Source organism: Labrus bergylta, chromosome 16 (genome assembly GCF_963930695.1).
Source record: "Labrus bergylta chromosome 16, fLabBer1.1, whole genome shotgun sequence".
Taxonomy (NCBI): domain Eukaryota; kingdom Metazoa; phylum Chordata; class Actinopteri; order Labriformes; family Labridae; genus Labrus; species Labrus bergylta.
In genome coordinates this window covers 5,541,934-5,562,468 of record NC_089210.1, presented here as the reverse complement: position 1 = coordinate 5,562,468, position 20,535 = coordinate 5,541,934, and the positions used below count along the sequence as shown (strand labels likewise).

General features: G+C 39.8%; 3 protein-coding genes across 6 annotated transcripts in view; all 3 read left to right on the top strand.

Moving 5' to 3' along the window:
• The first annotated feature begins 865 nt into the window (after positions 1-865).
• On the top strand, positions 866-8,223 carry rundc1 (RUN domain containing 1). Of its 2 annotated transcripts, none has more exons than XM_020652714.3 (5): positions 866-1,512; positions 3,265-3,423; positions 4,405-4,603; positions 4,696-4,791; positions 5,055-8,223. In XM_020652714.3, the coding sequence occupies exons 1-5, from the start codon at positions 1,126-1,128 to the stop codon at positions 5,915-5,917; spliced, it is 1,704 nt and encodes a 567-aa protein (XP_020508370.2). In that variant the 5' UTR covers positions 866-1,125; the 3' UTR covers positions 5,918-8,223. The 2 variants fall into 2 exon arrangements, with proteins under 2 accessions (XP_020508370.2, XP_065820944.1); XM_065964872.1 differs by lacking the exon at positions 866-1,512 and adding an exon at positions 2,005-3,062.
• A 1,229-nt stretch (positions 8,224-9,452) lies between these two features.
• rpl27 (ribosomal protein L27) overlaps positions 9,453-20,535 on the top strand; it is a 76,061-nt gene continuing 64,978 nt past the window's right edge. For 2 of the 3 annotated variants that reach the window (XM_065964497.1, XM_065964498.1), the window contains exons 1-5: positions 9,453-9,528; positions 10,085-10,167; positions 11,155-11,324; positions 12,901-13,011; positions 13,370-13,452. In XM_065964497.1, coding sequence (XP_065820569.1) covers positions 10,087-10,167; positions 11,155-11,324; positions 12,901-13,011; positions 13,370-13,418 — 411 coding nt within the window. In that variant the 5' untranslated portion in view covers positions 9,453-9,528; positions 10,085-10,086 and the 3' untranslated portion in view covers positions 13,419-13,452. Of the gene's footprint in view, positions 9,529-10,084; positions 10,168-11,154; positions 11,325-12,900; positions 13,012-13,369; positions 13,458-20,535 lie in introns of those variants that run through there. The other variant, XM_020652691.3, reaches the window with a different exon arrangement.
• On the top strand, positions 14,976-20,462 carry ifi35 (interferon-induced protein 35). The gene is made up of 10 exons (XM_020652689.3): positions 14,976-15,056; positions 15,312-15,384; positions 15,768-15,848; positions 16,214-16,372; positions 16,766-16,882; positions 16,966-17,107; positions 17,240-17,349; positions 17,425-17,608; positions 19,041-19,153; positions 19,395-20,462. The coding sequence occupies exons 2-10, from the start codon at positions 15,370-15,372 to the stop codon at positions 19,599-19,601; spliced, it is 1,128 nt and encodes a 375-aa protein (XP_020508345.2). The 5' UTR covers positions 14,976-15,056; positions 15,312-15,369; the 3' UTR covers positions 19,602-20,462.

The following is a 20,535-nucleotide window of genomic DNA, read 5'->3' as shown; positions in this document are numbered from 1 at the left end:
AAGTCAAATACAAATAAATGAACCAAAATGCTGGAAAAGGACCAGTGATTCACAAGTCATAGCATGGACCCGCTTAGGAGTTAGAAACATGTATCTAAATCAAATGAATAAATGAGTGGAGAAATTAAAAGATCATACAAAAAATCAAAACATAGCCTACAAATTTACTGCATGTACGTTTTGTAAGAGTATTCCAGTATTTCAGTTATACTTTTGCTGAAATGACTAGTCTTTTTTTTTTTTTTTTTTTTAACTCTTTTTTATATTTTTACTTTATTTATTTCAATTAATTTCAATTGAATTATTTTTTATTTTAAAATATGTTCAGATTTAATAATTTAATAAAATAAAATAAATCTATTTTAATGTTTCTTTTCTTTCCTCTGTCATGACGCTTTTGATGTCTTGTGTGAAGCAGTTTGAATTGCCTGGTTGTTGAAATGTGCTTTATAAATAAACTTGCCTTGCCTAGTCTATGAAATATCTTTATAAAGAAGTATTGTGTTATAACATAAATTATACAACAAAAAAATAGGCCTAAATGTAATGTTTTCTGACTCCAGAAAATACTTTGAATAAACTGGAAATACTTCCTGATAATCGGCCATTTTTCTACATTCAAAAAATGGTACTTGATCAAGAAAAAAACATTTCTCTTGTTAATTTATTATTAAAATATTATATACAATTTTGCCTACTTTAATGCAATTTTGTAGAGTTTTCAGTGACATTAAACTTATTTTAAATTAAACCAAAGAACACATGATGCATTAGACGGTGTCTAAGTGTTATCACTGTGCTGCTTTATGTTTCTGGTTATTTTTCTCGTCAGCTTAATGAAATGTGCATGTTGATGGTATTTTATTCACTCGTAAAATAGACGCTTTTATTCTGAAGGTGAACGTTCTTCCGGTCGGTGTTTGTGTCCTTGCGTGAAACTTTACGTGTGTCTCCGCTTTGACGTATGAGTCATCCGTCCCAAGATGGCGTTACACCTGTTTCTCCGGCGGTGATCCCCGTTGTTGTGTGTGCGCAGTGTGAGAAAACAAAGCTTCGGTAACAAACTGCGAATAAATTAACGATAAAAGTTTAATTGCTGGAGTGAACTCGGTCACTTAAAAAAAAATGTCCACGGAGGAGCTGTCAGCCTCGGACAGTGAAGCTGTCTTGGCCGGCGCAGGGGAGCGATGGGCACCGGTTGGCGCTGTGGCCAGTCCCGAGGATGAGAGCCCGAGCGCCGGCCAGCCGACGCAGAAAGGCTCGCCGTCGGCCAACAAGGAGGAAATGGCCACCAGGCTGGAGAAGCTCGAAGAGGAGCAGGACCAGCTGAACTCCTCTCTCCTCGCCCTCACCTCTCACTTCGCACAGGTGCAGTTCCGACTGAAGCAGATAGTTCACGCCCAGAGCGACGAGAAGGAGAGGATGCTGGTGGAGCTGGAGGAGTTCGCCTTCAGGGGCTGCCCTCACGTCGTGGGCTGCAGAGCTCAGGATGCCACACAGCTGGAGAACTCGGTGAGCCCCCCCCCCCGTCATCATAAGACAACAACAAATGCAACCAGCATGACCCTGAACTCACCACCGAGAAAGATACTGAAGAAAACATTCCTTCATTTAGTTGTTGTTTTTTTTAAGTCAACGTTACATCGCAATTTAGATATTTATAAAGATAAAAGATAAACTGTATTGAGAAATTTGTGCATTACAGCAGCTCAAGAAAACAGGGGACAGGAATATAATTATTAAAAAATAAAAATAGAAGTCAAAAATCAAATCAAACATGTTTACATCAGTTAAATAAATAAAAATACAATAATGGAAAATTACACAGTAACTACAATGGAAAGAGTTATTGTTATTAAAAAAACACACGGGATATATGGGATTTATGTGCCCATCAATATAAACTTTTTCTGCATTAGAGCTAAAGAAATAAGTCCATTATTATTATTATTATTATTTTAAGATTCAGATTTTAAGATTATTTTTGGGGCTTTTTGTGCCTTTAATTGAGCAGTGGAGAGAGTTGGAAATCAGGGAGAGAGAGAGAGAGAGAGTGGGGAGTGACATGCGGGAAAGGAGCCACAGGCTGGGCTCGAACCCGGGCCGCCCGCTCGGAAGACTACGGCTTCAATGCGTGGGGCGCACGCACCAACCACTGCCCCACCAGCGCCCCAAAAATAAGTCCATTCTGTAGGCTTATATGTAGTATTTTGGTGAGAGAAGAAAATTAACTGCTGCTTGTCAGACAGAATATTAACAGTTAAAGTTGTGTTCATGTTGGGGACATTTTTCTTCTTCTTTGTGTTTTTTGGCCCTCCTGTCAGTCTCCTTACACCCTGCTTAATTCCAGTCTCTTATAGTTAGCTTCATATTTCTTGATGTTACACTGAACAGGACATTTTCAATACCAGTCAGGGATTCAGAATGTATTTTTCCCTATTTTCTGACATTTAAAAACCAGTAATAATCAATGATTTGAGCAAAAGGAATGTCAGAATAATCTAAAATCAAACGTGTGTTTAGTTGCAGAAAGTCTTGCAGATACAGTTAACCCTCACACACGCACACATCCTCAGTTGGAGCCTCAGATGTAAACAGAGACACCAAAATGCTCAGTGCGTCTGTGAGGTGTTAAAGCCGCTCATATTGACAGGAGTGATTCACCTCACTGGCTTCTCATCAAAGCTGATTAGAGTGAGCTTCTTGCGTCACACTCGGGGCTGCTGCTGCTGCTGCTGCGCCCACCTCGGTTTTTGTTCCCTGAGATCTCTTATCTCCGACGACAATGTTGCTTTCTGCAACAAGTGTTGACTCACAGCGTCGCTCCCTCAATGAGAAGGCCTCCAGCGGGTCACTGACTGTCTAATGAACACTGCTGTGTACACAGCCTTGTTTAAGCAGCCTGCCGTTGTTTACCCCGGCCTCTTCACATTTCTTCTTAACTGACGCCGAACCTTGCATAATAAATGTTTGCAATCATTATGCTGATTTCATTCCCCTCCCTAAAAGGTCTTTTCATGTCATTCCTCTATTGTTACACGCTTCACTTGCAGGGCGATCTGGTGAGTATAAAACCTGATCTCTCTTTCAAATGTTTTTGTGTGAATGTGTTAATTCAGTCTGTCCCTCAGTGGTGAAATAACAACACAACACTCGCATATTCAGTTAAATGTGTCACACATTGTTGCCTGTACTCCCGCGTGTGCACTCAGGCCTCTGTCTGCATACATTACAATCATCGTGTGTGTGTTTCCTCCCATCAAGAGCGAGAGGGAGAAGCGGGAGCGCCTGGAGGCTCAGAGGGAAAAACAAAAAGATCTCATTTTCCAGCTGAAGACACAGCTGGATGATCTGGAGCGCTTCGCCTATCAGGAGGGCAGCTACGACTCGCTGCCGCAGTCTGTTGTCATGGAGAGGCAGAAGGTGGGACTGTGGAGAACAATGGACTCAAATTGAGCTCTTTCATGTCACACGTTTAGCTCTTCAAAAACCTTGAAATCTCATGTTTTAACTTTTTTTTAATATATATATTAGAAGACGTCACAGTACAGCGTCCTAATTGACGCAAGCTTTTGTTGCATCCAGATGATCCCCTCTTACCTGTCCGTTATGTTGAGCACATAATGTGGTGTTTACCTGTGTCAGATCAGGTAAAACGAGTCCAACGCTTCAGGTTTTACTGTGAGAGTGTCGTCAATTAGTTTGGAAGCCTGGTCAAATATATGCCACCTAATGTAACCGGTGGATTTCTGCGTTGTGTTTTGTTGTCAGATGTTGCTGTGACTCCGGGATTTTTACTTTTTTTTTTTTTACAAATCCACTTTTTAAAATCTTCTCTAATCTTGTTTTTTTTCACCTGCCACCTGACACCACAGCTACCTCTTCTGTAAGGATGAACTCTGTCACAGTGGTGATCTGAGGCTGTGGCTAACATAAGCATTTTTATTTATCTATATTGTATTTAACCAGAAGAAGAAACTTGTTGAGGTTGAATATCTCTTTTTCAAGAGTGTCCTGGTCGAAACAGGCAGCAGCACAATCAACGAGCAGCCAAACATACAAATACAAAAAGACATTATTAGAAAATAAAAGACACAAATAACACAGTTAAACAGAAAATGTTTATCAAGATCATTACTGACAGAGCTTTAGGGCACATCTGATCACTCACACCTCCATCCGAAAGTCTGGATAGAAATCACTGTTTGCTACCATGTTGTTAAAAAGCACAAGTTAGTAGACTTTACCATTGACTAAGCTTCAGAAGGTTGAGCTTCCTGTTAACACTTTAACAACAGAAATGTACCAAAGCAGATACTCTCTTTACCCCGGGATGAAGTGTAATTTTGCCCATAACAAATTTGTGCTTCTTTCCTATAATCTGTTTTCTGTATGTATTTTCAGGTCATTATTGACGAGCTGATCAAAAAGCTCGACGTGAACCTGAACGAGGACATCGGGAACCTGTCGCCCGAGGAGCTGAGACAGAGAGTAGACTCTGCCATCGCTCAGATCGTGAACCCAGCCCGGGTCAAAGAGCAGCTGGTGGATCAGCTCAAAACCCAGATCCGAGACCTGGAGATGTTCATCAACTTCATCCAGGGTACACGACCTCAGACTCTGATCACATACAGTTTTCTAGTTTTTTTTCCCCCTATGTGTTTAACGGATTACTTTGTTTTTTTGTTGGAATAGACGAGGTGGGGAACCCTCTCTTATCAGAGGGTGGACACAGTGAGCAGACACAAGCAGCTGGAGCCAACAGCAGAAGTCCAGGAGGGAAGAAGAAAGGTCAGCTCCACTTAGATCTATGCTCAAAAACAACAATAATTCAAGGCATTTTTTTTAGCCATTTCTCGGGGTCTCCTAAACCTGTTGCACACATTAACTCCTGATAAACGCTTTGACATTTTCACACGGCATGCCCCCTGTGGGTTACTAGTTCACACAGCGTGAACTTTTCCCCTGTGGGACGAGGAGGAGGTGTGTTCTTTACATCCCTTGTTGCCGTCCAAAATAACTAAATTCCTCTGCCTCTTCTTGTCCCCCTTCAGTGGATCCCGAGCAGGCCCAGAAGATCCGAGAGACCGGCCTGCAGCTGATCCAGAAGGCCCTCGCCGTGCTGCAGATCTTCGCTGCGAGCCAGTTCGGCTGTGGACCAGGTCAAGTTCCTCAGAGCATGTGGCCTCAGGGGTCTTCAGGGCAGGACTACGGGCCCCTGCTGCAGAGACTGGAGGCGGCTGTGGATAAGGTGAGAGTGATGGGCTCCTGCAGGCAGACGGCCCTCGATCACGTCGTCAACTACACCAGCAACATGGCGCTGGGACCCCGAGACGAGCTCGTCACTGCTGTGAGGAAGGAGCTCTCGATCGCCCTCAAAGACTTGCTGGCACACGGCCTCTTCTCGCCCTCCCAGACCATGAGCCTGGTGCTGGCCCCCATCTCCTGCCTGCTGCCTTACAGACCCGCCACACAGAACATGCACCCGTGGGAACTCTTTGTTAAATTCTACCACTCGAAAAACGGGAAGGCCTTCGTGGAATCACCAGCACGCCAGCTCTCTCAGTCCTTCAGCCTGCCTGTAGGGGGCGGCCCGGTCACCGTAACCCCTAAACAGTCACTGCTGTGGGCCATCCACACGGTGCTGAACGAGCACGGACGCTACAAACGAGGACCGGACACGGAGTTTAAAGCGCTGGTGTGCATGGCTCTGAACGAGCAGCGGCTGGTGTCGTGGCTCAACCTGCTGTGTAAGTCTGGGACCCTGATCCACCCACACTACCAGGCCTGGAGCTACATGGCCCAGACCGGCTTTGATGGAGCGCTGAGGATCCTGGGCCGCATCAGCCACCTGAAATTCAACCTCCCAGTAGACCTGGCTGTCCGGCAGCTCAAGAACATAAAGGATGCTTTCTGAGCCGAAAAAACAAAAGAGCTAAACACCAACAGCATGACTTTGTGAACCTTTTTAAGGTTCTCTAAGTAGCCGCCCATCTGATGTTAAAGTGTGACGTCTACAGTACATGCATGGGTGATTATATTCTGTTTGTTTATGATGCCAAACTGTTGACTTGTACTGTAAACATGCCTTAGACCAGAGCTTGAGATGACCTCATCTTTAGCCAAGCCTTCCTGACCTTTGTGACCTGTGTTCCTCACAAAGTATCCTCCCACCTGTGTACACGACCGAGCTCTCTGCAGCAGAGAGTCTGTACAGTAATCAGTACTGTAACGTTCTGGCCACTTAGGCGAGCCGATTAGAAAAAAAAGTACTAAGCAGAGAGTTGTCTCCATACTGTGGGTGCCACACAGTAAAGAAGGAGACTGCTGCTGTCATGGGTGTGGTTGTCCAGGTGGTAAATCACGTGTAGCAGATTGGTGGATTTGAGAGCATAAAAGCAACACTCAGGTCACATTGAAATAAGAGGTGTTAGTTTTCAAGATGCTCTGCAGGGCTGGGCGATACAGGGAGCGGGATAAGAGATGGTCGTGTTATATTCATATGAGTAAGGTCAAATACTTGATATGGAGAGATACAACAGCACTATCGACGAACAGGTTTAGCTAGAACACCGAACAGTTAAACATTTCTGGCCCACTCCTGTCTTACTGTTTCTGTCCCATCACTTTTTAGATCGTGTTCCTTTTATACTCTTTTGTTTTAACTGAATGAACAAATGAGAAGATTCACCTCACACAAAAAAGGCCTTATTCAAGTACCGGTACATTCTCAAACAGACGACACTCCTCGCCCACATGGCTTCATTAGTTTTGTAGCCATGCGGGCGAGGCGGGTTGTTTTTTTTGAAGAATAGTTGAAAGAGGGAGGAGGTTGATCCGGCCTTCTTGTGTGCGGTTAATCTTCTCATTTGCTGTCAAGATGACGTTTCCTGCCATCCCCTGCACCACGATATAAGCACTGGCAGTGCTGTGCATGTGGCATCCCCTTTGAAGGATTTAACTTGTTAGACATATTAGAGTGAAATAAGATGCTGCTGGTTATCATGTAGTGAGTTTTATTTCACTACATGCTTTTGTTTTGGAGAAGAGGCGACGTCCACCTGCAGAATCGCTGCCACGTAGTAAACAATGAAGGAACCCTGATCATCATTCGTGGTAAACTCAGCTTGCAGACATCCTGTTCACTGCGTGGGGTCGGAGAAACTAATGTTTTAACATGAAGCTGCTATTCAGTATTTTTACTGGGTTTTTATTTTTTTTTGTACAAAAAATAGTTCTGCCTTAAAAATACAACAGCATTAGCACATGGAAATAAACAATAAATAAGTTAAACCGATCTCTCAGCTTTCTTTAGGCTACAGTCAGTATCAGGATCCTCCTCTAATCAGCAGCTTTATCAAATTCTAATCATAATAAATGTTTCATTATCATTATTCTGCCATATCGCTCAGCCCGAAAGCAAGAGGCAGACATGAAGTTCATGAAGTGTTGTTTGACATTATGCAGCTGCTACATGCTCTCCACTCCATTGTTAACCTCTGAAGCAGTTATTTTGCACGTTGTGTTTCAGGTGTGTTAAATGCATCTTCGACCCTGTATGAACTGCTGCTTATCTCCTATTCCAGGTCCAGTAGAGAACTTCTATGAAAGTGCTGATGTTATCCATCGTTATTATAAAGACTTGATTTCATATTGTAAGAGCTTACACGTCAGATTGAATCTTTTTTGTTTTCCCCCTCAGAGGAATAGTTCTTATCTTCCTGATACAGCTGAGTTGCACGAACCCTCTTGAATGTACAAACCATAGATGCTATTAAACGGAGGCTGGGTCGTACCTGTGGTGTGTTTGTGGGCCATCGTGTTCGTACCAAACCTCTGACAGAAGGAAAACAGATTGCAGGACGTGCACCTTGAAACCCCTTTCCAAATGTAAAACATGAATTATGTTATGTTACAGTGTGAAGAGAAATGTCACATTCTGATTGGGTTATGTGTAGTTCATGTAACGCTCCCTTTTTCCCACTTTAGTTGTGTTTTGTTTTGCTTATAAGTTGTGATTTATGTAAAGTGATGTTTATTTATTGGGTAGCATGTTTTAGCTGATGTAGTCAGACGATATGTTAAGTAGCTGCTGGGAATAATAGACACACTGAATAATTTCAATAGAGATATTTATGTTATATATATATATATATATTTTATTGTTTTTATTATGTTTAATGCAAACCTACTGCTGTAAACATTAAACAGTAAATGAGCTGCTGTGCTGCTTCTGAGTGTCTCCTTGAGTCTGAGATAAATCAAGAAGAAAAACTTTACAGATTATACATTTAGTATAGTTGCTGCTTTTTTTAAATAGTGAAAAACGTTGAAGTATGAATATAAAAATGTGAAGCTTCTTCAATTATTAGATGAAAGGTTTAATAAACAATGTATTCCTCCAGCATCCTCCACACTTCCAACAAGTTTGACTTTGTCATTTTCAAACTTTACAAATCATCATTATGGTTTAAGAAGCCTAGAAATGTTAGATAACAACCAAAATATACAAATGTGGGATATCTGCAATGCAAAAATTTGCAATACACGTCCCAAATTTATTTTTTTGCTATTAAAAATTTACAAAAATAATATTTTAATGCTTTGGTAGCATTTCAAATGTGATCTTTTGTTTATTTCCCTAATTTAATCAGGGGCAGTATGTAAGTACAGCTTTACTACTCCTAACTTGAGTTGTTCTATTTTTGGCATTTTCTTTTCCCCACCATCGAAGTTTCCTCTACACATTACATTTCAGTACAAAACGTCTGCTTTTCTCTTTGGACAGTTACCAATATTACCGTAATATCAAACAGTATATTTTTAATGTAATAAAATTAGATGGTACTGGGGGAGATAGAGTAATACCCAAATAATATATGAATCATTTAAGATTAAGTTTATTAGCATAAATTTAAGGACTAGTCCCCTTTTCTAGCCTGGTGCATTTAGTGTTAAATTTGCAGATTAAAAAAGAAGCAAGACACACAAATTAAAGATGAATACAGAGGAACTTAAACTTAATCTCTTCACCAAAAATAGAATAATTTTAGTATGTATTCAAGCTGTCAGCATACATGGGAGCAAAATGTTGTTTTCCTCAGACTTAAAAAACGGTTTTATGGTAATATTACAACAAAATACGATTATTTGAAGAAAAGAAAAAAGAGAGCATCTTTATATTTACATGTCTGTACTTAAAGTTTTACACTTACCATAAATTACAAAAATATATTTTGTTATTTTCTGAGTTCAAAAACTGATTTACGTATTTATTTTTTTGACAAAATAATAATTAAAAAAATAATTAAAAAAATAATTATTTTTATTTATTAAAGCAAGAACACGATTTTTTGATTATATTCGTAATTAAATTGTATGGGGGGGGGGGGAAAGAAACAAAAAACAAAACAGTGGGGACGGTAAGGAAACTATACCCGGACGTGACGTAGTCGCTCGGCTGTGCCAAAGTTCACCGAAACCAATTCTACTTCCTTTCCTGTTAGCGGTGGCCACAGAACAGCATCAGTGAGTGATATTTCCCTCGAATCAATCTTTAACCATCGCATCAAATCTGGGGAATTTAACGTTTTTTATCACTTCAAATCTACGACAACAATCCCCTTAGTTAATCTGCGTCGGTCATTTTCGTGTATTTTGATGTGACGGACGCAGAAAATGAACAAATTAATCGGCGTTTCTTCTCCGTAGCGTTTATTCCAACATGGCAGCTCCCTTGATTCAGACACACAGTCTCCGTTTCTGGAAGATGCTACGATGTCGTTGCCCTTACGAATAGAGCAGTTTGATGTTATCGAAGCGTAACAAACTGTACTAATGTCCTGAGCTCTTCAGAGGGTGAAGTAAATGTTTAAAACCCTGAAATTAGCCAAAGCTAACTGGAAGCAGTGCTAACATAGCCAGGCTGTACCCACGTCCTGATAACTTTAGGACACATTTCCGCCTTGTTTAAAGGGTCGATTTTCTCCGTGTTTCGATGCATTTTTGCTGCTTTTTGAAGCTTTTTAAAGTACTGAGCTTGCTTATTAACATAAAAAAAACTAAATGTTTGTTTTTCTGACAGAAATGGGCAAGTTCATGAAGCCTGGGAAGGTGGTGATGGTCCTTGCTGGACGCTACGCCGGGCGCAAAGCTGTCATCGTCAAGGTAAAAACATGGCTCTGTGTGCACAAACATGCTGTTTAATAATCAATATGGTAAAGTCTGCACAAAAACAAACATGTTTACACTGACTTGTTCTTCAAAAGTGCACCAGTTTGCTTGTTCTTGGGGTTCTAACAGAACATAGATCCCTGTTAAAGTCATCAACAGTACTGATCTATAAAACTCTCCACAGTGTAGAACTCAGAAAAATAGACTTTAAAGTCTTTTTGTTGTCCAGCCAAATGAGTTGCAGGGAGAATATCGGAAATGTGGCAATTCTTTGTCTTTTTTTTACTGAGGTTATTAATGTTTTTAAAAATCTCAATCATGACCTTTGACCCTTACTTGGAAGTTAAGGTACTCTGCCTTTTGCGTTGCCTGTACAATAATAACGGTGTCATGCCGAGGCAAAAGGCATTCACTTCCATTTGTTACTGTATTTCACTTGTTAAAATAACACAACCAACACTTATTTCTTTGCTGCACTTTAGTCAAGCTGCCGTGTGTGTGTGTGTCAGAAGTGTTTGATGACAGATGTTAAAACAAAGACATAACACCTTAACTCCACTGCAGTGAAACAGTAACTTCACTTTGATCCGCAGTAAAACAAAGGCAGAAGACTTTAACTCAGTTTGAGCATTACAGAATGCTGCAGTACAAAGACCCTGATGAGTGACGGGACTGGACTCTGCTTTGGTTTCTTGAGGGCTTTTGGAAGTTAAGGCAAACACAACCTACTATTTTCAAAAGAAACAACAACACAGCTGACTCAAGATATTTGTCCACATGATAAAGCACATCTGTATTGTTCCAAAAATGACCAAAAAAAAGTTACTGCCTTTTGTAGGGCAGAATAGTCACAACATGTTGTTCTAATGTTTTCATTCTCAGACTGCAGGAGTAATTATTGAACAGCTGTTCGTTGGTTCTTGTGTTTGGTCATCACCTGCCTGATGTTAACGATCCCCTTCTCCACGTCTCTTTTTGCAGAACATTGACGATGGCACAACCGACCGTCCTTACAGCCACGCTCTGGTCGCGGGTATTGACCGTTATCCCCGTAAAGTAACCACAACCATGGGCAAGAAGAAGATTGCCAAGAGGTCCAAGATCAAGGCCTTCGTCAAGGTGTTCAACTACAACCACCTCATGCCCACCAGGTGAGTGTCATAAAAGTCAACTTTATTGTCGATTTCAAAATATGCCAGACGACATGCAGTGGAATCGAAATTGCGTTTGTCTCTGTCCCGCGCTGCAATACAACCAAAATAAGGTAAAATGGATAAAACAAGATAATAATATTTACAGTAATAAATTCTAAATTGTGCAAAAGATATAAAACAAAATGGTAAAAATCATCAATCTTGAAGTTAGTTCTGAGAGTTTCTTCTATTGTCAGTGTGTTCCTCCTCCTCCTCCAACAGGAGCGTGATCGTAGGTGATGGAGCAGAAGTAGAGTTTTTTTTTGTATTTGTGGCGCTTTGAATATCTGCTCAAGTTGGGAGAAGTCAACGATAACATCAAAGGTGCATTTAGGTTTAGAGCATATTTTTAAGTATGCGTTAAATGCACTTCTGTGAGTGAGCAGAAACTTATATTTATAGAGATTACTGCAAATGTTCATGACTGGACTTTTAAGTTCTTTAAATTATATTTTTTGTTTCTGGACTGCAATGAAGAATGTTTTCACACAAAGCTTTTAATCATCTATGTGATGTAATGAAGGTGGTGGGGTTATTTAGTTTCTTTGTTCAGGATGAAGTATTTAATAATAATAATAATAATAATAAATAAAACCCAGGATGCCAGAGTCGCCTCACACTCTTAAAAACTGTTATCAAGTTGAAATGGTTCAAACGTTAGATCGTCTAATGTCTTTTTATTATTTCAAGTCTGTTCTTTGTATATCTGTTGATCAAATGGAGGAATCACTTGCATGTAATCAAAAACAAAGCAGCTGTAATTAATATATTATCATTTGGTATTGACAGAAAACACATGCAGTGTCAGTTAACGTTAAGATGTTAAGCCTGGAGCTGTGGAACAATCATCTCATTCAGATTTTATTCTTACTCTTTAGAGGTATATGAAGTCTCAGATTATTTTTAATCTCTGGAACCTGCCTGCTTTATTTAAAAAAAGCTTCTTTGTTGTTCTCAAGAAGCAGGAACCAGCTCTGTCTTAATGTCTGATGTGATTAATTTCAGAAATCAGATTGAAAATATGAGCTGTGATTATGATGATCCTTTTGAGAGACACATTGATCTGTGTGGCTTTGTAGAGCAGAGTGGAACATGTGAAAGAAGCTCAGTAGTTATCATTTTGTGAGTGAGGGGAAATTAAGAGTATGTTTTTGTTAAATCTGTAAAGAATCGGCTCTAGAGGAGAAGCTTTGTGCCACACTGGCAGCTTAAAACAGTCATGAGATACTTTGAGAGGAGCAGGAAAGGAAACAAGGTTTGATAGTAGTGTCCACTGAGCAGTAATGGAAGTTATTACAGAGAAAATAAGATGGTAAAGAGTTAAAATGAATAGAGTAACTTTAAATACCCACATTTCTTCAATTAAATAAGTGTCTCCATAAGTTTTAAGATAACTTCAAATGTAAAACTGATCAGTTCACCATCAAGTCTCTGCGTTACATGTTTTTATCTGTATGGATGTAGAACAGGCTATTAAACCTCTTCTATACGTGGTGGTTTGAAACAGCTCTTCATTGTTTTCTCTCCTCTTCAGATACTCTGTTGATATTCCTCTGGACAAAACTGTTGTCAACAAGGACGTCTTCAGAGACCCCGCCCTCAAGCGCAAAGCCAGACGGGAGGCCAAGGTCAAGTTTGAGGAGAGGTGAGTTACAGAGTCCAAACACAGCTGTGTGTGTGTGTGTGTCCCCCCCATCACTTAAAAGGCAGAACAGGTTGATGTTAATCATTATCTTTACTGTAAAGTGTTTACATCCTTTATGTAAAACAAAACGTAATCATAGAATCTTGTAGTTCTTGAATGCATCGTTCTACTTTCAAGGCTGTTTTAATAGGATTTTCAGTCTAATACTAATTTGACCTAAAGCCTTCCATAGAATCAGGTGGATGTAAGGGGGGGGGGGGGGGGCAGCAGTTTGAGTTGTTAACCTTGGTCTTTAATCAACATCTACACCTCTGTTCTGTAAATGTGTTCTTAAAATGATCTCTTTTGTTTGTTCCAGGTACAAGACGGGCAAGAACAAGTGGTTCTTCCAGAAGCTCAGATTCTAACTTCACTCGCTTTCACAAATAAATGTTAAAAAAAGGTATCGACTGCTGACTCTTCATTGACACTTTCTACGACGAGTTGTGTTTGAGGAAAATGTGTGAAATATTGTGACAGCCATCAGTGTCTCAAACACATTTGACAAGTTATTACACGTACACATTAACCAAAACTTCAAGTGGAATTTCGGTCTATTTCCTTATTTGATTGTTACCTAGAAAAAATGTAATTTGAATTAATCAACAGAGTTCTCGTGTCCTTGAAACCAGCTAACCAATAGTCCAGTTATTGAAAATCTTGTGATTTAAACATTCTAATTTGATATCAATTTCCCAAAACTGATAACACGTAATCTGAAAGGGTTAAATTATCATCAGGGTTACATTAAATGGTGACTGTAGTGTATAGACTTATCAAGAACAGGAAGGACAGGCTGCTTGAATGTTACATTTGATTTCTTTAATATTTACTACTTTGATTAATGTCCATGATTTAGAGTTAGTTATAAAGGCCACTCACCATTGTTATAGTATTAATCTGAGTAAGGCAGATGTAAGATACTTTTGTTGGCTTTTTTAAAAATTATTATTTGTTTTACAATCAATAGTTTGTTTCTCAGAAAAAATGAAAGGATAAATACTAAATACCCGAACAAAAAAATCATCATACTTGTATTGATAAAATGAAGTGCCATCCATCTGCAGCTGTATCTGCATCATCCTACAATCTATTTGTAAACATGTAAGAGTTCACACACTGCTCCTCTTCGGAAGTAGACCTCCACAGAAAGGAGCATATCGGTGTGTGGGCATGATGCGTTCAAGTTCTATCAGATAAATTGTCCCTGGAGATGTCCTGGAACATGATCTCCTGAACGGTCTCACGCTTTGTAAACAGGATGTGTCATAAATCAGTAACTCACATTTGTTAGATTTCTGCATTTTCTTACTTTTTACATCAGCGGAATCGATCCATCTCCATCTCGCACTCTGATACACCTTTAACCTCAGGCAGACTTTCACTTCTACTACTAACCCTGAGCAGATTGAACACTCACTTTATCATATTCTGCTCTGAATGTCAATCAGAAAACTACAATACTGAAAAAGGGGTCGGATTTAGTTTGTTGCTAAGATTGTATTAGCAAAAAAAAAAGAAAACATCACATGGATTTTTCTGTGAAAAAAAGTTCTTTGACATTCAGAAATGTTCAACTCAAGTAAAAGAAAACCATCTAAAATACACACAGTTTATATATATATATCAATATTTTAGACTTATTTTGGAGTAGTTAATTGGAGAGATAGGAAGTAGGAAATGACATGCAGGAAAGGAGCCACAACTTGAGCTCGAACCGGGGGCCGCCCACTTGGAGGACTACACCGCTAGGCCACCTGAGCGTCATCTGAAATGTGTTGAGTTATAATCATCATCATAACTAATATCAATCATTCATCATTAAAAAAACAAAAACAAATAATCGGATACAACACGTTAGTTTTCTACAGCACCTGAAGGCATCATCACATTAATTTGCCGCAGCGCCATCTAGTGGAGGAAACACCTCCGTTACGTTCAGGGTTCTTCTGGGAAAGAGAAACTGAAAGAATAAATGTGGCTTCAGCTGAAGTCGTCGTTAGGAGGTAAGTTTTTACCGAACAGCTTTTTAATAAAAACTAAAGATGTTTTATTTAGTTAAAGTTAACACTAAAGATAAAGAGTTTATGAATGTTTACAGTGTTCATACAGTCACTTAAATGTAGGCTACGTTTTATTTTAAACTTGTTCTTACCTATTCAAGTGTTTAGAGTCAGTAAGTGTGTCTATTAGTAGGCGACCTGACATCAGGGCCTTTCCTTTAAATACAAACACAGTGATTTTTCTTCATCCTAAAACAGGAAAACATTTAAAACACTTGTGAAATCTGAAATACTTTCAGATTAGTTGGACGTCAGAATGTCTTCAGAAGAGGTGAGATATTTTTATCATGTTGTTTTTCTTCCTTGTGCTGCTGCTGCTGACGTCATAATCCTACTAGACTCAAAGTACCTTCACTTTAAGACGACTTTTAAATGAGTTATATCGATTAATCGATGTTTTTTTTCAAATGATGTAATTACCAACTAACTTTTTGGTTCTTCAATGTAAATACTTTCTTTTTCCTTCCCTTCTGAGTGACAGTAAACTTTATATCTGTGGGCAAAACATCTGAGGATGTCTTTTTGAGCTTTGGAAAACATTTATTTTACACACAGATCATTTGACTGATCCTCAGAGAAATGTCTCTCTGACCTTTTCCTTTAAAATAGTAAATCAGATGAGAGGGGTTGAACATTGCTGAGTCTCATTTTCAGGATTTCTCCCTGGTGGTGGTGGACACACAGCCATCCGAGGACAGTCTGGAGGGAATCAAGGCCATGATCGCCAAGTTCAAGGTGGAGTCAAACTCCTGAGTCATCAGACAGAGGTGTAGAGGGACTCTGGGTTTTTGAGTTTTCTTAATGTATCACTGAAGAAGAAAAAAAAACAGGTAGTAGCAAGAGTAAAATGTTTATATGCAATCAAATACAAAAGTATAATGTAAGTGAAGTTTCTTTATATGGAACTTTTCACAAACAACAAAAAAAAGGTAGAAGACAATATAAAAGTTAAAAACATCAGATTTACTAAATAACAAAGTTTGAAATGAGTGAAAGGCAGATTTTAAAAGGAGGATCAAAAGAAGATAAAACATGATTTTGCTGACTGGGATCATCTGTCTTTCGCTCTGACTCGTCTTGTCTGTTTTGCTGCTGCACAGAAACAACACGAGGAGCTGCTGAACGAACAGAAGCACATCGCCGACAGCAAAGACGACATGCGGGGGCGCACTCAACAGTTCAGGGACCGCACAATAAAACTGACAGAGAGTCTGAAGAGAGACAAGGACGACTATGAAGATCAGATCGCTAACGAGAAGGTATCCTCAAACGTCCGAGTCTTCTTTTTCCACTTGTGGATTATTACTTGTACTTCTTGTTTTTCATGGTCGTTTATATTTCTTTTCTATTTTATGACACACTGATGCAGTGACAAAAAGGGCAAAGGTTAACTTTATTAAAATACTATCAAGCTCACAAACATTCATTGGAAGGGGGGGGGGGGTGCAAACCAAGCAGCAACCTCTGGTGTTAAATAATGAAGCCGATGCAGAAGTGCAAAATCCTGCAGTTCCTCCAGTGTCCACTTGAGGCTGGCTGCAGACGAACAGGAAGTCACACACACACCCTGTTTTAAAAAAAGGAATTAACTTGTTTACAGCCTGGTTAAAAAACAGAAATATGTCTGATTAGCTCGTGTTTCTGTCTTACAGGCTAAGCTAGCGTCACTAAGGGAGGAGGAGGTCAAGCTGATAGAGCAGCTGGAGAAAATGGATGCAGCCCTGAAGGAAGAGAAGGCCGAACACGACCTTCTGAAAGAGGAGACTGAGGTACGTTAGTGGTCACTGAGCACACAGGTCCACCTGCTCTCTATGTCTGACGTGTTTACTAAACCTGCAGCTTCCACTCTCAGGTGTTCACCGCTGTACCAGAGAGGAGAGTCGTCTTCAAAGGAGCGACGGGGAAGGTGGACGAGTCCCAGTTTGAGATGGAGTCGAGCATAGTTTACCCGATGGACGGCGGGACGGCTCTGATTACGTTCGACGAAGAAGTTGGTGAGTTTTGGTGTAAAGCATTTGTGTTTCCCAGAAGATGAACCCTAAAGAGTTTGATATAAAATAAACATGTTTGATCATGATGAAGGGGCGGATCTTTCTAAAGTACTGATTGACTCTTCATTCCTTTAGTCGCCAAGAAGATCCTGAGCTCGAGTACTCATCAGGTCCAACTGGGTGAAGAGTGCAGAATCACGGTGGAGGCCCGGCCCGTTCGGCTCATGATGCCCAGTCTGGTGGAGGTATGACTTTTTCTTTTTCTGATCAGCGTCGGTGTGTATTTTTCTGTGACTGACGGGTGCCTGTCGGTCCTGCAGATCGAGTCCAAGCCGTGTCCTAGACGCATATTAATCTCCAACCTGCCCAAGATGGACACTGAATTTCTGCTGAACAAGCTGGAGATCCACTTCTCCAAGACCAAGAACGGAGGCGGAGAGGTGGAGGACCGCGAATTTCTGCCCGACTCTGGGACTGTGGTCCTCACCTTTCTGTCCGAAAAATGTGAGCAAACCTTTTTTTTTTTTTGATCCACTTTCGATCTATAATTGAACGTCGTCGGGCATAAGTGGAAGGAGGTCGCCTTTAAAACATTAGGTAACCTCCTAGGAGCACAAGATCATTTAAAAAAATCCACAATTTCACTGATGACAGTTGGTTTAACCCTTCTTAATCCAGTTTAAGATAAAAACATTTCAAGTCTAGATAGATAGATAAAATACTTTATGCATCCCCTGGGGGAAATTCAGGAGTGTCCCATAGCTCACAAGTTAGAAAAACAAAATAGAACAAACAGAGAAAACAAAACATCAATATTAATTTCAAACTGCGGAGATATTAACGGATGATTAAAATACTTAAAAGTCTTTCTAAATGCTTCTAATGAAACAAGAAAAAGGCAGACAGTGACGTTCCACCCACAGCTCCAATCATGAGCTGCTACCACTGGCCCTGTGTGTGAAAAAGCCTGATGGCTGTGGGGACAAAAGGACTGGGAAGGATTCCTCAGATTTTTGTTGGATTGGTAACCAGCCACAAGCTCAGAGAAACTCAGCAGCGGCCGTCTTGAAACCGACGTCAGACTAGGGCTGTATCCGAATTGCCAAATACTTACTCAGTCTGTCAGTAGTCAGTACCTACTATCTGTACTGTATACTGTTTAGTACCTACTATTCAGTATGCACACACAGTAGGCAGATATTTGTTCCTACTTCTTCTGATTCATTCAGTAAGGAAGTGACGTCATTTACGTTTCCCGAACCGGACGCATCCACCCGTTTTTTTTTTTGTTTGTTTGTTCAACTTTATTCAAGAAGAGTAATGCTCATATACAGTCAGGTAAACAAAACAATATCACAATGCAAATCAAGTAAAAGGCAGATTAAATAACTAAATAACATACAGTAGCCTACATAAAGAAAAGTACAAATGAAAGACAGTAATATACAGAATATAAAATAAAATAAATCAATAAAGACACATTTAAATAGTTAAATCATTATTTAAATAGAGGGGGAAAGGTTTTATAATAATGCAGATATTTGTTTTATTTTCTGTTGTTAATTTAAAGTAGTGATTTCAGTCGGGACTTTAACTCTAGATTAAAAATTGATTCAATTAATCCACGCTCGTTTGTTTTGATTTGGAGGCGGACGCGACGTGACGATTTACGTTTAATTTCGCACAGCATTGTGGGTAAAACACAATTCATTTCCTGAAAGCACGCATCCGATCCATACTGCATGAAACCTGGAAGTTAATATCCATACTGAAATGTTCAGTATACTGAGGTGGACCCAAAAAATGCATACTGAATGACCACAAGAGTTCAGTATACTGAAACTCCATCCTGAAAAGTACTGCATACTGAACTGTGACAATTCGGAAAGGGCCTAGATTTAAAATTCTAAATCATGTCTTATCTTTGTACCATCAGTTGCCAGAGGTTTGGTCGACAAGGAGTACCATGAAGTGAATCTACTTTCAGACAAGAAGAGTCACAGAGTGAGGGTCACCCCGTTTCTCAACGGAAATGTTACAAACTTAAAGGTGAGTCAGGGAGCAGAGTGCACACCTCGACTCTGTTGTGGTCACTTCTGGGAAATGTTAGTGTTGTAGTTTTTTTATTGTTTAGATTTAAGGGTACAGATACAAAGGATTTCCAGCTGTTTGAAAAAGGTTGCTCATTGAATAAACGTAGTCGATCTCCTTCCTATGTGTTCGACATCAGAGGGAAATGACTGAATGAATATGTGGTAAACCTGCTAACTTTGGGAGGTTCTCTCTCCAGACTAAGATGTTGATGTGTCCTCGGACGCTGCTGCTGACGGGAATTCCCGCCGTCATGGAAACAGACACCCTGCAGGACCTGCTGGAAATCCACTTCCAGAAAAGCAGCAACGGTGGAGGAGAAATCACAGCCTTCCTCTACAACCCGCTTGGCCAGAAGACCTCGGCCCTGTTTAAGAGCATGGCAGAAAAAAAAGAGGAGGAGTAGACTATAGTGTAGCACTAGCCTATGACCAGTCCACTCAGGTTAACGACATTATTAAGTACAAGTATTGACTGGAGCCACCGCCTTAAAAAGTCAGTTTAATTCTCTTTTTGGATCCAAGTAAGAATCCAGCACAGACCGTCTGTCAGGATGGTTGTCAGAAGAAATTGTTTTTGGTGGGTGTTTTTAACTTTTTGTCTGAAAATATATATTATATATCAATGCTCTTCATCATTTGACAGTCTTTAAATCGTCATCGTCATCATCCTCTTCGTATTATATATTAATGGTGGCAGTAGCTCAGTCTGTAGGGACTTGGGTTTGGAACTGGAGGGTCGCTGGCTCAAGATGAACATGTGTGTTCAACAACAGTGTCAAAATTGAATCTTTGAATGGTATTATTATTATTTAATCACAAGTAACTAATGAATCCATACTGTTAGCACACAGCATATATAACTGTTTCAGCTTCTACTTCATGAAAGTGTAAAAGGTTTGTTATACTTTAATTTTCCTTCAGTGTGATTAAATAGTGAAGATGATAAACGAGTTGTTTTCTTGAGAGTCAAGCTAGTAGAGGAACCTGTGTGTGTGGATTTACTAAAAGATATTTCTACACATACAGTTAAAGGTCATGGAGGTCATTATTGTATTGAATTCTGTTCAGGACTTTGTAGCTAAAATCTAATGTTTTAAATATGTTTTTGTTTGTAAGTTGGAAGCAATGAGGGGTGCATCAGAGTAACTCACTAAAACCATGACATCACAACACAGTACAGCTGCCATTTTATTTATTTGAAGTTTCACATTTGAACTACAATGAGCCATTCAACTGAAGAAATAAAGTCTTATCAATGCACCAGGCTTTAGTTTGCTGTTTAATCCAGCAGAGGGCGCTCTCAGTGGAATTTGACCATTGAAATAGGGAATGAAATTA